The sequence below is a fragment of the Rattus norvegicus genome, chromosome 18 (assembly GCF_021556685.1).
Source record: "Rattus norvegicus strain SHRSP/BbbUtx chromosome 18, alternate assembly SHRSP_T2T, whole genome shotgun sequence".
Lineage (NCBI taxonomy): Eukaryota > Metazoa > Chordata > Mammalia > Rodentia > Muridae > Rattus > Rattus norvegicus.
This window is the reverse complement of record NC_141551.1, coordinates 44,824,857-44,840,975: the sequence shown is the minus strand read 5'-3', so window position 1 is coordinate 44,840,975 and position 16,119 is coordinate 44,824,857. Positions and strand designations below refer to the sequence as shown.

Below are 16,119 nucleotides of genomic sequence, written 5' to 3'. Positions count from 1 at the left end.
CCAGATTTTCTGGATGTTTTGTGCCAAGGGTTTTTTAGATTTAACAGTATCTTTGACCTAGTTATTCATTTCCTCTCTTGAGGCTTCAATGCCTGAGAGTCTCTATTCCATCTCTTAGATTCTGTTGGCAAGGTTTGCCTCTGAGGTTCCTGTTCAAGTTCCAAAGTGTTTTTTCAAGATTTCCCTCAGTTTTGGTCTTTGTTGATCTGTGTTTACTTTTAGGACTTGAAATTTTTTTCATTCTTCCCACTGTTTATGTTTTCATAGATTTCTTTAAGGGGTTTGGTCATTTCTTCTTTAAGTCTTGTTCATATTCACACAGGCTGTTTTAAGGTCATCATCTTGTGCTTCAGCTCTGCTGCAGTACTCAGGGCCTGCTGTGATGGGCTGCCAGGCTCTCGTGGAGGGACTGTCCTGGCTGTTCCATGTTTACGGAGGCTACTCCTGCCCCGGAAGCAGATAGGTGAATTGTGTATCTTCACCTCTCCCTCAGTGCCTCTAAGTCCAGTCCTGCAGTCTTTCCTCAGCTCTGTAGCAGGTCATTTTCTACAGCCTCAGCCTCCCTGAGCCTGAGGGGAGACATCACCTTTAGAACTGAGCATTCTGAAGTTTTTTATTTGCATGTTGAGCTGTTGTGGGCCTTGGTTCTTCTACTGTAAGATTTTCTCTGATGAGTGTTGAAAGATGCACCAGTGTATAGGGATAGCAATAAGGCATGAGGAGTCATTTTAATGTAATGTCCGTTAAGCAGAATAGAAGTTTTCCCATATGGTTGAGTTTATAATCTTTAATTAGACTAGTAGTAAATTGCAAATTAAGGTGTGATATTTCCTCAATTTATTTCTGATTTTAAAGGAAGTATGAGCATAAATATTGGAAAGTGATAGTCATGTCTGACAAACAGTATAACTGGCATTTCTATACAGTATAGCTTTAGATCATTTATACTGTGGGTCTGTCTGAATGCTGTTTGTGGGTATTAATTACATGAATATTTTACTAATATCTATCTACCTATGGCTAGACTCCTGGGAGGAACTTTCCTTAACAGTCCTGTGACATATTTTTTTAGTCACTTTTTTGAATTTTTTATGTTTACATTTCATTTTATTTTTTGGCTGGTAGATTACTAAATCCATGAGAAGTGGAACTGTGGTCTTACTGAGCTGTGTTTAATAAATATTTATTTATTTGCATTGGACCACTGAGATTCAGCCTCACAAAATTCTTTACAAGTGTTAATACACTGATACTGGTATAACTGCTCATTTGTGTTGCTAAAGGGAACACCACAGACAGAGTAATGGGTAAAAACAGAAATTGGCTTGTTACAATTAATTGGGATTGAAAAGTCCAATAACAGTTTTCCAGTAGGTTTGGCAATTTTCATTCCAAGACTGTGCCTGCCTTTTGTGTTAGAATGAGGAAGTGAAGCAAGATCAAGAGGGTGAAAACCTACTCCTTTAGCTTTTTTATTGCCGGATTTTATTTAGTTATAATGATACTGTCTTACCAGATCCCATTAGCCAATTTGGTCCCATTTCTAGTACTGGCACAGTGAGAATTATTTCTAGTATAGGAATTCTGTGGAACATGTTCAAAAATAAAACCATAAAGGCTACCAAACCACCATAAACATTTCTGTATCTAATTAGAAGTTAGACTTGAAGATAGAGCCAAGCCTTAAACATAAAAACAAAAGGCATAATAATAGAGTTTATGTATTATACACCCACGCGCGGGCACACACCCACACACACCCCCCCCCCCACACACACACTTTTTGTTGTTGTTGTATTTTTGAGACAGGTTTTTTTTTTTTTTTTTTCCCGGAGCTGGGGACCGAACCCAGGGCCTTGCGCTTCCTAGGCAAACGCTCTACCACTGAGCTAAATCCACAACCCCTGAGACAGGTTTTTTTTTTTTTTCAGTGTTAGCCCTGGCTGTCCTGGAACTCACTCTGTAGACCAGGCTGACCTCAAACTCATATATCTATCTGCCTTTGTATCCTGAGTGCTCGGATTACAGGGATGCACTTCTGCTGAGCTTGCCTTGTACCTTTTAAATGCTCTCTTGCTTTTTATCTTCTTACAGAGTAAGAAAAAATAATCTATATTTAGCCGCCCAAATGGCAGTTCATGTTGGTCATGTTATTTTTGTTTTCATTAAATTTATAATCATTAAATTATTATATTATGTAACATCCGTATAATTAGAATTACAATTTGTTTCATAATTGCATTTTCTATAGTCATTTAAATTATGCTTAAATTAATTTATTATTCACTATTGAGTTAGTTGCTTTTGTGTTTCTGTCACAAGACACCTGATCTAAACAAGGGCAAAACCGATTTACTCCAGGTCCTTTGTCGTCTGGCTTCATTACTGTGGGCCTGGTAGGCTGAGCATTGTGATGGCAGGTGTGTGTCTGGCTATTAAACAATTACCTTTCAAATTGTGTAATATTTTATTAGTAGCATGTAAATAGCATGTATCAAGATTCACCTAAGAGACTACAATTAAGAATTAATTTTCCAACATTAATCTTACTCTGAGGTTTCCTATAGTGATGCATATTTCAAAAAGAATATTATTTACACTTTTTAATTTGATACTGGTTTCCGTGAATTGCATCGAATTTTCTCACAGGAGTGTTACAAATGCTGTTCTGTGGTTGGCTGTGCCCAGATGTTCTTACCAGTGTCTGTGTTAGTGATAGTTATCTCATTTGCCTGTTGCTGCCTGCACAGAGAGCAGCTGACACAGCAGAACTGAGACTGCTCAGTAACATGCACTGATGGACGTTCTCCAGAGGTGAGCAGTGCCTGTGCTCTAACTGCTAGTGCACACAGTGGACTATAAGATGTACACCAGCTTTACTCTGGGGATCTGACATTGCCATGTATGAGGAAGAAGGTGCCTACATGACTAGCCTCCAGTGAAAACTGTAGATGCTATTTCTGAGAAGCTTCTCCTGTAACCAACACTGCACATACTGTTAGAATTCACTGCTGCAGAATTTATGTGCATCCTGTGCTGTCACCATTATCCTTACTGCTAGAGGTCTCTAGGAACCTCATCTCATGCGTGCTTTCACTGGGATCAGACCCCTGGGTCTTTCTGTTGCTTTTGTTTTTGTTTCTTTTGGTGTACTAATTCTTAGTCATAACTTTGACTTTGGGTGTTTTTTAGTCCTGGCAAGTCACAGAAACTTTGGGTAGTTGTGGGGACTCTTAGAACACTGTATTTCACTGACTTCACTGAAACCTTAATGTCTCAAAGAAAGCACCAGCTGGTTTACACTATCTCACAGTCCAGTCACAGTTCCGTGTGCTGTTGACAGAGCTTACATTGAAATATTCATCTTTTTTGGCCTGGACTAGAAGGCCAAGCTAGTTTCTGCAAATACCTGGTACACCGGCAAGTATAACTGGAAGGTAGACTGGCTGTTGGTTGGAATGGAGGCCTGTAGCTTATGCAATATTAGCACCTTAAATGCTAGATAAGAAGTCAGATAACTAGACAGATCATTTTTATTTTTATTTTATATCTCGGACTACCTTATTTTTTATTAGAAAGAAAAATTGTACTGAATTCCCTATTTTTGCATGTATGTACATTGTATGTAAGCTGGTTATTATAAGTGAGAACACAGTGAAACCACTGAAATGTGCTACTCCATGAGTAGAAAGAAAGGTTTATTAAGGAATCAGACTGTTTACTGGGGTGTGGTAGGGGTCAGAGAGAACAGCAAAATGGTAGAAAAGCAAGCAGATTTTATATGTCAGCAAGGTTGATGTCTTTGAGCTAATACAGGCTATTCAGATTGACCAGGAACTAGATGTCCTTGCCTGAGGCAGTTGACCATTATGTGGATAAGGGAGGGACATTGTGATTTTCATTCTAATAAAGAAGCCTACCCACTTTCAGGCTTCTGTTTACCCAATAACAATCCTTCTGCTTACTTAGAGCCCCCTTCCATTTAGGACACTACCTTTTTGATGTCCTTTTTGGACCTAACTGTAATTTCTTTCATTTCTTCTCCAACTATCTTTTTCAAATCTTAAGAAACATGCTTTTATTCTTTGAATTGTTCTATGTGCATATATCTTTGGTTGTCTTATTAATACATAACATCCTTTCCTTGCTCTGGTATTTCTAAGATAAGCAGTGCATTGATTATATACTCATTATAGAGTGTCTGTTGTTCTCCCTCTTTAGTCTCAACCTTCTCAGGTTCATATTTTATTTGGAAACAAAAATCTGGCCAGCACATGAAGCTGAGGGCTAAGATGCACTCTACCTCTTGTTTCCTAGAAGAACTATGGGGGAAAGACTTCTATCTGTAGAGCATATTACAGGTTCTAGTCTGTGACTAGAGATTAATCTTACTTAATATAGAAACATTTCCCACATATTAGGAGAAGGATTTCTTGTTTACTCACTCCATTGCAGCTCCTGAGAGACCTTATAGTCCTTCCCTCTGAAGCCTGGGGAATCTTCAAATCTTATCTAGGAATAATTTGATCTTCTCATGTACAGATTCATTCAGTGCCCCTATGTAAGTGTTATTTGTTTATATTTAATACTTGTGTTTATATTTTAGTGTTGTTGTAAGAATATAAAAATAAAACGGTAATGTTGGTCTTTTACCCCGCTGGGTCTACACCTCGGTGCCCCAAGATATCTGCTAGATATCTTGGCGGAAACCCAGCCCAGCCGCACACTTTCCTACACTCAAACCCTCACATAAAAGGACACACAACACAATAATCTTAGATCCAATTGGTAAGATATAATTGCCCACTTAAACATACAAAGCCCGGTACTATCCATCCCTTGAGAACATTAATAACAACCTGTAAATACACAGAGCGGAATCTTAACGTCACCTGCCATCTTGTCCTGTCACAGCTTCTCAGCCCCTCTCTCCCTCTCCTCTCTCCTCCTCTCTCTTCTCTTCCTTCAGACTTCTCTCCCGCCCATCCTTCCTTCTCCTCCAATGACAGGCCTCCTTCTATCCTGTACCTGCCCCTCACCTGTACTTCACAAATTCAGTGGGGAAAAGGTTCTGATCAAGTCACCTGATTCCTGAGTATGTGACTAGGCAGCTGTCCTAGGGGCAGTGGAATTAGTACCAAAATACAGATAACTTCAGGGTAAACCACAACATTTTAGTATTTATAAGTGATAACTTTATGGAGGTATTACCTGTTAGAAAATAATTTTGGATACATTTTGTTTTATGTAAATAAAAACTGAAGTATAAATACTAATGATTTCATGCCCTTATGAATTAGCAAGCTTGAGAAAAGAAGAAAGAAATGAGAATAGGGGTCTACTGACTTCAAATCTCTCTGCTGGTCTTAATCTTTCCTAGATTCCTCTGGCTTTTAGGGACAGCTATGTGTCCATCTCTGTTTGGATAGTGAATTTGCTTCCTTCCTTCCTTCCTTCCTTCCTTCCTTCCTTCCTTCCTTCCTTCCTTCCTTCCTTCCTTCCATTGTCTTTTTACTTTGTCTTGGTTGAGTTAGCAGGATGCTATATACACTTGGCTTGCAATGGAGGTTGAATGAATGATATTAGGTTTGTTTTTGAAAATCTAAGGAAAACCACAAAACTCTTGTTTGAATCCATGTTTCTTTATTTTAATACTCTGTCTAAATGAATTCTTTTTAGCCTTTAGGTCTGAGTTCACAGTCTGTTTACCGTAATGGGACCAAGACCTTGCCTTAAGTCACTAGTGTTTTAGGTTTTGCTCTTACACATTGGATCCTGGTACTCCTACCACTTGTTTCACAGTAGCACAGTGGGCTGACAGCCTTTAACTCTTACCTCTCCTTGTCACTAGGTAGAATGATTTTGGTTGACTACTGTCTTGGTGCTACCTTATTATTACCTTGTAATAAGAAGTTTTGGGGAAAGTGTGAATGGAGCTGGGAAGGAGGGAAGACTGTGGTCTGGATATATTGTATGAGAGAAGAATCTATTTTCAATTAAAAGTTAAAATAATACCCCTTTTCAGATAAAAAAAGTAGTTGTTTTGGTCACCAGCTTTGGGTAGAACCCTTTAATTATACTCCTTAGGGAATTCCTACTCCCTCCTTTTCCACATTAGTGTGTACTGACATTGAGATTCTTAATGCTCTTTATTTGTGTATGCCATTCATTATGGAAATCCTAAACTACTAAGTAGACATATAATTGTTTGTACATAATGTTTTCATTCAGATTTTCTGTACTATTCTTATGACGTTGATAATTCAGAATCTCTTTAAAGCAATACATTCTCTGTTTTCACTTTGAAGGGGTGGTTCAGATCTGCCAGTCATTTCCAGATAGATAGTTGAATGAGGTAGGAGTATTATTATCTAGAATGAGGACATAGATTAAAATAAAGAGAGAGAAGGAGAAGGTTGGGGATTTAGCTTAGTGGTAGAGCACTTGCCTAGCAAGTATGAGGCCCTGGGTTCAGCCCTCAGCTCAGCTCTAGTTAAGAGAGAAAAAGGGAAGGGGAGAGGGTGGGGGATGGGGAGAGCGAGAGGGAGAATATATTTAAGATCGGGGGGAGGGGGGGGAGGCTTGAGGAACCGGAGTATTTACTGTAGGAACATATACTACAAAGAGACTGACCTTGGAGCCTTCTGGATAGAAGGAAATGAGGGAGTCTGCCGTCTACAGCAGAGCAGTAGATATGGCTTCATTCCCCGTGAACACTGCTGTCAGATCAGCTACAGGGAGGACAAGGTTAGTGCTGGGATAGTGCAGGGTTAGAGCCGTGCTGCTCTTAGTAAGACAGGCTTTAAAGGAGGGCAGAGATGGAAACCAGACTGTCTGGCTTAAGGGGCAATTCAACAGGAGCTAATGGCGAACCCTGACATGAGTAGTTTGGAGAGAAAAGGAAAGGAGTAGAGGCTGGTGGAGCTGTGAGAGCCCTGTGTGGGGTTGTTACTTTCTCCAAGTGAGACAGGCTCGAGCTTGTTTCTGTATCAGCACGGAGGATTTAGTTAAGAGAGCAAAGTAGGAAAGGAATGTTTGATAGTGCGGTAGTATGTTTCTCAGGCTGTAGGAAGGACAAATGAGGGCACTTTGAACATTCTTTCGGGTCACATGCTTTCATTTGAATGTCTACAAGGGGACTTTGTCCCTTTTAACTTTATTCTTCTTTTTTTGTCATTCTAACCATAGTAGCTTGTACCTCATTGCATAATTTGCATTTGTGTCCCCTTATGATCAGTGATGCCAGCATCCTTTTGAGTTTCATCATTTGAGTTTCTTCAGGTGTTTGTCCTTTCCTGGGGACAGTTTTTATTGTTGAGATGCAAGACTTTTAAAATATATCTAAAAAGTCCTTGTCAGATTTATGTATCACAAATATTTATTTCAGTTTCCACCTTGCTTTGCATTTATTAATGTTAGCTTTGAAGAACATGTTTTTAACTTTAATGAAGGCCAGTTTGCTCCATTTTTATGGTTTATATTATGACAATGATTTTTCATTAGTACTGAGCTTGATTGCTTTGTGTTTTTGTTTATGTAAAATTTGTGGGGTAATTTTTAATGTGTGTGTGGGTATACATTACATGTGTCACTATGTGTATGTAGAGGTTGGTTTCTTCCCTTTACCATGTCCTGAGGCCCTGGGGATCAAACACAGATTATTGGGCTTGGGAGAAAGTGCCATCTATTACTTAGTAAGCCATTTTGTTAGTTCATTTGTATATTTATTAGATACTCATGCCTTGTTTCCAAGTAGCTTGTAAGTTGCAGTCATATATGAAAGGGCCTACTAATGAGATGTTGGTATTTGTTTTGAATCAGTGACTGTAACTTTAGAGAATCATATTATTTTCTGGTGATATGTAAACCTCTAACTATAAGTTTTTTGGAGTACATTATTCAGAAATGTTCTGCATAACCACAATGAGAGTAGGCTGTGCGCAGCAGTGTATGCACTGTAGACTCCATGCAACAGCTGTCACAGTTGGCAAAGTCGTCCCAGAGAAGTGCTGTATTAAATTGGTCCAGTGGACACAATTAATTCAGAAAAAGGAGCTGTTTGCATGACAGGCATGCTTGGCTTAGTTAGGCAGCTTTATGATTATGTACCTCAATTATGGGGCATGGTGGATAAAACTGTCTCTGCTTATGAAAAGATGAGGAGTGCACAGTATGAACAGATGGCAAGAATACTTGACTTTCTAATATCCTGCCATATTACTAGTAATTTTTTTTTTTTTGGTTCTTTTTTTTTGGAGCTGGGGACCGAACCCAGGGCCTTGCGCTTCCTAGGTAAGCGCTCTACCACTGAGCTAAATCCCCAGCCCTAGTAATTTTTAAAGAATTGGGATTTTTTTTGTATAATTTGAGAAATACCCTGAATATAAATGGAAGAAATTTAGATGAGCTAAATCTGGAGAAGGATGACACTAAATTATGTTTCATAGCTTTTGGAAGTTACTAATAAATTTCATTGTTGCTTATAATTGTTATATAAACATGCAGGTAGTCTTTGCAGTTCTTAACTTTTACTGATATTTATTATAAAATATAATACTTTAAGGTATTTTGCTTTTGTGGCCCATATATTTCTCTCTGAGAACATATATGAAAACATATTACACACATGCATACACACACACACACACACACACACACACACACACACACACACACGTGCCTTCATGTAGGCACATGCACAAAAGCAGCCCATATAAAGCCATGACATTTCTAGCTACTTTTTGGTATTCTTGCTAAGTATGTATGTCCCAAGTCAACTTGAAAGTGACTCTTTTAAAATTTATTGAACCAAAAGCAGATAGGTTATATTCTATAATTTATAGAAAAATTAAAAATTTATCATTTCCATTTTCTAGAGGTTTAGTCTGAATCTCTGAGATAAAATTAGACCATTTTATGTTTTATCAGTGTTATAGCATCTGTTTTAAAGTGATCAATACTTCTGGCCTATATTGAAGTAGTAAAGGAATGTTTATTCTTAAGTTCAAATTCAGATTCAGATGTATTGCAGAAACTCTAAATAGTCAAGAATGAGTGCGTGATAAGCTTTTGAGATATGAATACTTTGAGGATGAAAGGACTATAGTTAAATTTACATTAGCACTAGCAAAGTCATGGATCTTGGAGAACCTACAACCATCACCTCCCAAAAGAGCACAGTCCCTAACTACACTCCAAATATTTGTCTTTATACTGACAGATAATTTTTCACCCATAATTAAGGACACATTTATTTGCAACAGATGGAGATCATTATAGAAAATCAGAACACATAAAGATGCAGAGTTTTGTCGCCTAGTCTCTACATCTGAAATACAGCTCAGGGATTGTTGCAGAAGTGGGAGTGGAAAGATAGTAGGCGTTAGTGGGACAGGGAGTTTGTTGTGAGGAATATTAGAAGTGACACCCATGAAGTCTCACCTACATGACTGCCTAAACGCGACCGGGGTAAGGATGGTGTCAGTGGACGTGCCAAAGTGGTCAGGGACAGGGGCAGTATCACAGGGCCTCCACCCTGCACAAGAGCTGCAGGCAACCATGGAATGCGGAGAGTGGGAGAAAGGGAGAGATCGTCTTTCTCAACAGAGAGCACACCAAATGGATATCCAGTACCAAGTGACCAGCTTTGAAAACACACACAACAGAACAACCAAGGTACACATGGTGGTGGGGGGTTAAAAGAGGAAAGGGGGCAATGTTATAGTTATATTAGTTCAAGAAATAAAAACATTAGCATTGTAGCAGTCAGTTGTCACTGAATGACTTTTCAAACACTATATACCTGGAATAAAAGTTTCCAAGGGGGGTTGGGGATATAGCTCAGTGGTAGAGCGCTTGCCTCGTAAGCGCAAGGCCCTGGGTTCGGTCCTCAGCTCCGAAAAAAAAGAAAAAAAGTTTCCAAGGTAAACTTTGGTAAAAAAGGTAAAAAACTTGGTACCCAAGAAGATGACTACTCTGTGTTTTTCATAAGTTTATCAAGGGAATGAACACGTTTTTAGAACTTAGCAATTAAGGGGATTTTTATAAGTGAGCCTTATAATCACTAGGGACATAACACTGTTCAATTTTTCCTATAATGCATCAGCTAGAACTGAGTATTAGGTTATGAAAAACATGTTTGTTTTGATTTTGTTTCAGCTTTGCCACCAGTATTGTCTGTGGTGTTTTAAAATTGTATTTTGATATTAAAAACAATTTGTTTAGTTACACCATCATCAATTTTGCTAATATTGCTCAGTTTGGGGAAAAGGACTAGATTTAAAAAATAGTTTCTAGTAAGTTTTGAATGCTCCTTTTGTATTTTAGATTTGAAGTGTGCTTAAATTTGCCTGTAAGGAGGTCCTCATAGATACTACTTTAAACTATTTTTCACCTAAAGGACAAAAAATAAAATCAAGTAAATAATGAGACTTAATAATTTCTAGGTCATCTTAGTCTAAAAGTTGGTTAATAAAATATGTGTTTAAGAAATATACTCAAGGGAGGAGGTAGGCTTAAAAAAATAAAAAAAATATACTAAAGACTTTATTGATCTGTTTCCCAGTTCTTAGAGTTATACCTCAGGTAGCTGCTGTGGATGTGTCCTGTGTCTTCTGATCTTTCTCGAGTTCCAGTTACTGTTATATTTTAGACACACACACACACACACACACACACTCTCTCTCTCTCTCTCTCTCTCTCTCTCTCTCTCTACTTGGTCATTTCTTATTTTCCATACATGTTTACACTCAAATGAAATTTAAGTTCATTATAATATAATATTTCTGTGCTTTCTGGTATTGTATTATATAAGCAGTGACCTGGACTTTTAAATGGATCATCCAGAAAGCAAAATAAAAATGATTGGGTTGGTAGAAAAAAACTTTAAATGTAGCTTTTGATTCTTTAATAATACAAGAGAAAGACTTTCTGAACAGAACACCGATGGCTCAGGCATTAAGAACAATAAATGGAACATCAAGAAACTACAAAGCTTCTCTACAGTAAAGAACCCCATCATTCAGACAAAGTGGTAGGCTACAGAATGGGGAAAGATTTTTTTTTTTACGAACTACACATCTGACATAAGGCTAATACTCAAAATATATAAAGAACTAAAAAAGCTGGAGACCAAGAAATTGAGTACAGATCTAAACAGAGAATTCTTAAAAGAAGAAACACAAATGACTGAGAAACATTTAAAGAAGCATTCAGCATCCTTAGTCATCAGGGAAATGTAAACCAAAACTGCTTTGAGATTTCACCTTACACCCATCTGAATAACACCAAAAACAATAAAATAAATGCCACTCATGCTGGTGAGGATGCAGAGTTAGGGAAACACTCATCCACTTCTGGTGGGAGTAAAATGTATACACCACTATAAATCGGTGCATTGTTTCCTCCAGAAGCTAAGAATTGTTCTACTCCAAGATCTAGCCATTCTACTTTTGGGCATACACCCAAAGGGCACTTGATCATACTACAGAGACACTTGCCCAACCATATTCATTGCTGCTCTATTCCTTATAGCCAGAAATTAGAAACAGCTTAGATATCCATCAATGGATTAGTAGATAGAGAAAATATTTATACACAATGAAATATTACTCAGAGGTTAAAAAAAAGAATCATAAAATTTGTAGGCATGGAAATGGAGAAGAGCCTGAGGAAAAGAAGGTTCAGTGACAGGTCCAAAGTGGGATCCAGCTCAAGGGGAGTCCCAAGACTTGACATCATTACTGAGGCTATGGGGCGTTCACAAAAAGGGATCTATCATGACTGTCCTCCAAAGACCCAACAAGCAGCTGAAAGAGTCAGATGCATATATGTGCACCCAACTAATGGGCAGAAGCTGGTGACCCCTCTGGTTGAATTAGGGGAAAGCTGGAAGAAGCTGAGGAGGGCAACTCTGTAGGAGGACCAGCAGTCTCAAATAACCTGGACCCCGAGACCTGTCAGATACTGAGTCACCAACCAGGCAGCATATACCAGCTGATATGAGGCCCCCAACACACATACAGCAGAGGACTCCTGGGTCTGGGTTCAGTCAGAGAAGATTCTCCTAACCCTCAAGAGACTGGAGGCCCCAGGGAGTTTGGAGGTCTGGTGCAGAGGGTGAGGTGGGGTGTAAAGTTCTCATGGAGACAGGGTGGGGGTGGGGAGGAGGAATGGGATGTGGAGCAGTTGTAGGGTGGGCCAGGAGGGGAATAAAATCTGTAGTGTAAATAAATAAATAAACACAATTTAAAAATCCTATAAAAAGTAAAATTTGCGGGCAAATGGTTGGAGATAGAAAAAAATTATTGAGTGGGATAACCTACACTCAGAAGGACAAATATGGTATATATTTCTTATATGTTGGTGTTGGCTGCTAAGTCTTTGATAAGCAAACTTTAATCCTCAGAGGTTAGGTGTAGAGTAAGGGTCTGGGGAGGGAGGGAAGGATAGATCTCCCTAGGAAGGGGAAATAGAATAATTAATTTTGGATGGATACGGAGGGTGTGCTGGAATGGGAGAATTAGAAAGAAAGGGGAAGCTAAGAAAGAGATGAGGGAGGGAATATAAGAAAGAACAGCTAAAACTAAGGGCCATCAGAGAGGTTGTATGAAAACCTGATTGAAGTATATGTATGTATGAAGGTTATCTAAATGAAGTAAGCAAATAACTGGGCAGATGGAACGCCACCTGAATATCTCTTATCACCATGAAGCTCCCAGCACTAGGAATGGGTTACGTCTCATTGAGTTGTTGGCCAAAGGGGCCCCAAACAACATAAGCTATTGCCAAGACAACTGGTTGCTCTCCAGTTAACCGTTGACAGGGTCCAGTTACTGAAGACAACATCTATACTAATTAACGAATTGAACACTGGAGCTGGTACCTATGTAGAACGTTCTCACCTAGAGAGTAGTCTTCATGGTGCTGAACGGTACTTGGCACACTGGCAAAGGAGAAAAGTAACCACCAATCCAGCTACAAAACCTGTGACCGATTAAGAATGACATTCCTGCAAGATATATTGGTATAACAGTGGCACAAAGCTTGTGGGCATAATCAATATGTCATTGGATTTAAAGGCCACCCATGAGGTGGAACCCATCCTTAACAGTGCTCAGATGACCAAGAACCTGATACTGGATAGGTCAGGAACCTAAAGGAATACCAAGTACCACTGTTCTGCTGAAGGAATGTAGCAATAAAATGATTCCTAATTACATTCTGCTATACCGTAGGTCAATGCATTGCTCAGGTATCATCAGAGAAGCATCTTCCTGCAGTAGATGAGAATAATTAAAGACCCATAGCCACTCAATGCAGAGAGTGAGAGACCTTGGAACACTGCCTTAAACAAGATGTATTCATCAAATCCTTCTCCCTTGGGGAAAACTAAACTTTCATTTACAAATGGTTATCAATTGGAGAAAACTTCTGGGTTAGCGGTGAGGCCATGTGTCAGCTTCTTTTAGCTCTAGGACCCTAACTGGTTCAGACTCATGCAGGCACCATACATGCTACCTCAGTCTGAGTTCATATGTGTATTCATCCTGTTGATTTACAAGGCCTTGTTTTCTTGCTGTTCTCTGTACCCTCTGACTTCTACACTCTTTCTGCCTCATCTTCCACAGGCTCCCTGACCTCTGAGGGGAGAGATTTGATGGAGACATGTCATTTAGGACTGGGTGTTCTGAGGTTTTCCACGTTCTTCTGTATATTCTTTGACTGTGGGCCTCTGTATTTGGATATAATGGTGTCAGTTTTCTGCGGGGGAGATAAGGAGATGACAGTACTCAGGATTGAGTTGAGGGCTTCCTGCATGCCCACTAAGGGCTGACACTGAGCTGTATGTATCCTTAGTCTCATGTGAGTTTTGTTCCTGTTTTAAGCTACTCATTGGGTCACTTGAGCACTTTCCCATGTGAAATGCGTGCTTGTCCTTACTGGAGCGTATGTAGAAGTTTGTATGAATTATGGGTAGCCTTCTTTCTCAGATATCTTTTTTGTAGCTGGACTCTTCTGCTGTTCAATAGTAACCTAAAGATGTGTGCAAAGGTACTAATATGCCCAGTATTTCTAAAGTTGCAATTTTAGGAGGAAGCTGAACAGTATTTAAAATATAGATTTCATAATTCTAAATTTAAGATGAAAATTAGATTTTATGACTTTGCTTTTGGTTCTAGGTGCAGTTAAAAACGAGCATTTGTAGTCAGTATGTGATTCGGATGCAGCCAACCAACAGGTGCCTTTCTACCCTGGAATGTGCTGCTGCTGCTCTCTCTGTCTTGGAGAAGAACAGTTGCATACAGGAGGTATGTGAGAGCCAGAGGTTTAAAGTAGGCTAGCTTAGGCTAGCTTTTGTTGAGCAAATTTAGACATGCATAATTGTAAATTGTGTAAGTCAAATGACAAGTGGAGTATATCTGCAGTAGATATTTATGGGCTTTTGTAATCTTCTTCCCCTCTGGTATTTTACTGTGTTAGTTTAGCATTCCAGATTGCATTATTTAAATATTTCCACTAAGCTGTGCAAACAGCATTTTTAATATGCTAAGTAGCCCAGCATTCAATAGAGGTTTTGGGCTGGATTTTTCCTTTACTATTTCTTACTTCTTTTTGTAGTAGTTTGTATTCTCTAGTGATCAATTCTTTTCTTTTTAATTAAAAGAACATTCTCCAGCAACATTACTTGTTTGCATTGGTGCCATTATTTGAGGAGATCTGCTAACATTCTCTTTACTTTATAAAACTTGCTTAGAGTATAAAATAGGTACTTGTATGGATAGAAATGCCCATAGAATATAAAAAGGATATAAAACCTATAATCAGCATTATATTGAATTCCCATAAAATTCTAATGATTTTTTTTACATATATAAGTAATAATCTTCAGCAGAGAATACCATTTCAGTGAGCTTAGTAGATTCTCAACTTTTTGGGACATTATTAGAAACTTTGCACTTAAAGCAAAAGGAAAGTATCATAAACAATTTTAAGGTGGGTTATGAAAAATAAGAGAATGATTATTTCTTACTCAGGACAAAAAAGTCAGAGGATGACAGTTATAAACAAATGAAGTTGATAACCCCTCCAACACACATGCTCCAACCCAGGTACACACATGCATGCATGCACATACAACACTCTTCTTGCCTCTCCTTTCTCTCATTGTAAAGTGTCTTTACTGCTCTGCGACAATGCTTTACCCATGAATAAAACTTTAGCCATGAATACAACCTAGTGTAGAGTAGCTGGAAGCCACAGAGACATTAACCTTGAAGGAAATTAACAAAGAGACCTCCGGGAGCAGAACAGTTGATGAGTGAAGGGAACCAAGAGTAAGTGCTTTGCCTCTCCAGGGCCCTGAGCTATAGAGACTGAGAGTTGGAGGCTCTCTTCTTTTGATGGAAGTTGTGTTTCATGACAAGGCTTTCTCTGGATGTGTGCATAGACTGTTTCAGCTAAACAGTTTAATTCCCCCACGTTGTCTTTGAGAATAACAGCAATCCTAGGTCTGAGCTTTGAATGATCAGGATGGCCCAGACACGTCCCTTTCTTCTTTACCATTGCCTTCCTCTGTCTGTGTTACTTTATTTACATTTGTTCACTATTTTTTTTCTTGATGAAACCAGAAACATTCCTGGATGACAAGGAGCTGACATTGATTTCTGCTAAGTTAGCTGTCATGGTTTATGATATGATATCTTAAAATAAAAGAGGAATCCTTATCATAAGTACAGAAGACTTAGATAACTAGGTCATAGGCATAGCATCTGAGAGTAGCAGTGGCTGACATACATGTGGTGGGATTGCACATGTTCCTCCTAACGGACGATGGATTGAACATAAACTTTCATCATAACAGTGAGGACCTCGAATCTTTATTCTGTTTACTTCAGCCTTCGGGGATAATCAAATCACAGTGGCCAGGAATAGAGAAACAATGTCTCACAGTCATACTCATGACTTAGGTAATTCTAATATGATTGGTCATAGTATGAAGGGGACATATGTGTAATGAAATGTCTTAAGTTACTTATTATAGAAAAAAATTTTCTCCCAATTTATAGTATAAGTTATTTTATTGGAAAGTGAACCTTAAGGTCAATCTATTAAAAATTA

General features: G+C 38.7%; 1 protein-coding gene across 4 annotated transcripts in view; it reads left to right on the top strand.

Moving 5' to 3' along the window:
- Positions 1–16,119, top strand: part of Dtwd2 (DTW motif tRNA-uridine aminocarboxypropyltransferase 2) — a 99,159-nt gene that overhangs the window by 75,017 nt on the left and 8,023 nt on the right. For 2 of the 4 annotated variants that reach the window (XR_015642389.1, NM_001108431.1), the window contains 1 exon segment: positions 14,181–14,309. The exons of the other annotated variants lie outside the window; for them this stretch is intronic. Coding sequence is in view for 1 of the 2 variants with exons in the window: in NM_001108431.1 (NP_001101901.1) it covers positions 14,181–14,309 (129 nt within the window). In the remaining variant the exon portion in view is untranslated. 4 annotated transcript variants of the gene reach the window in all.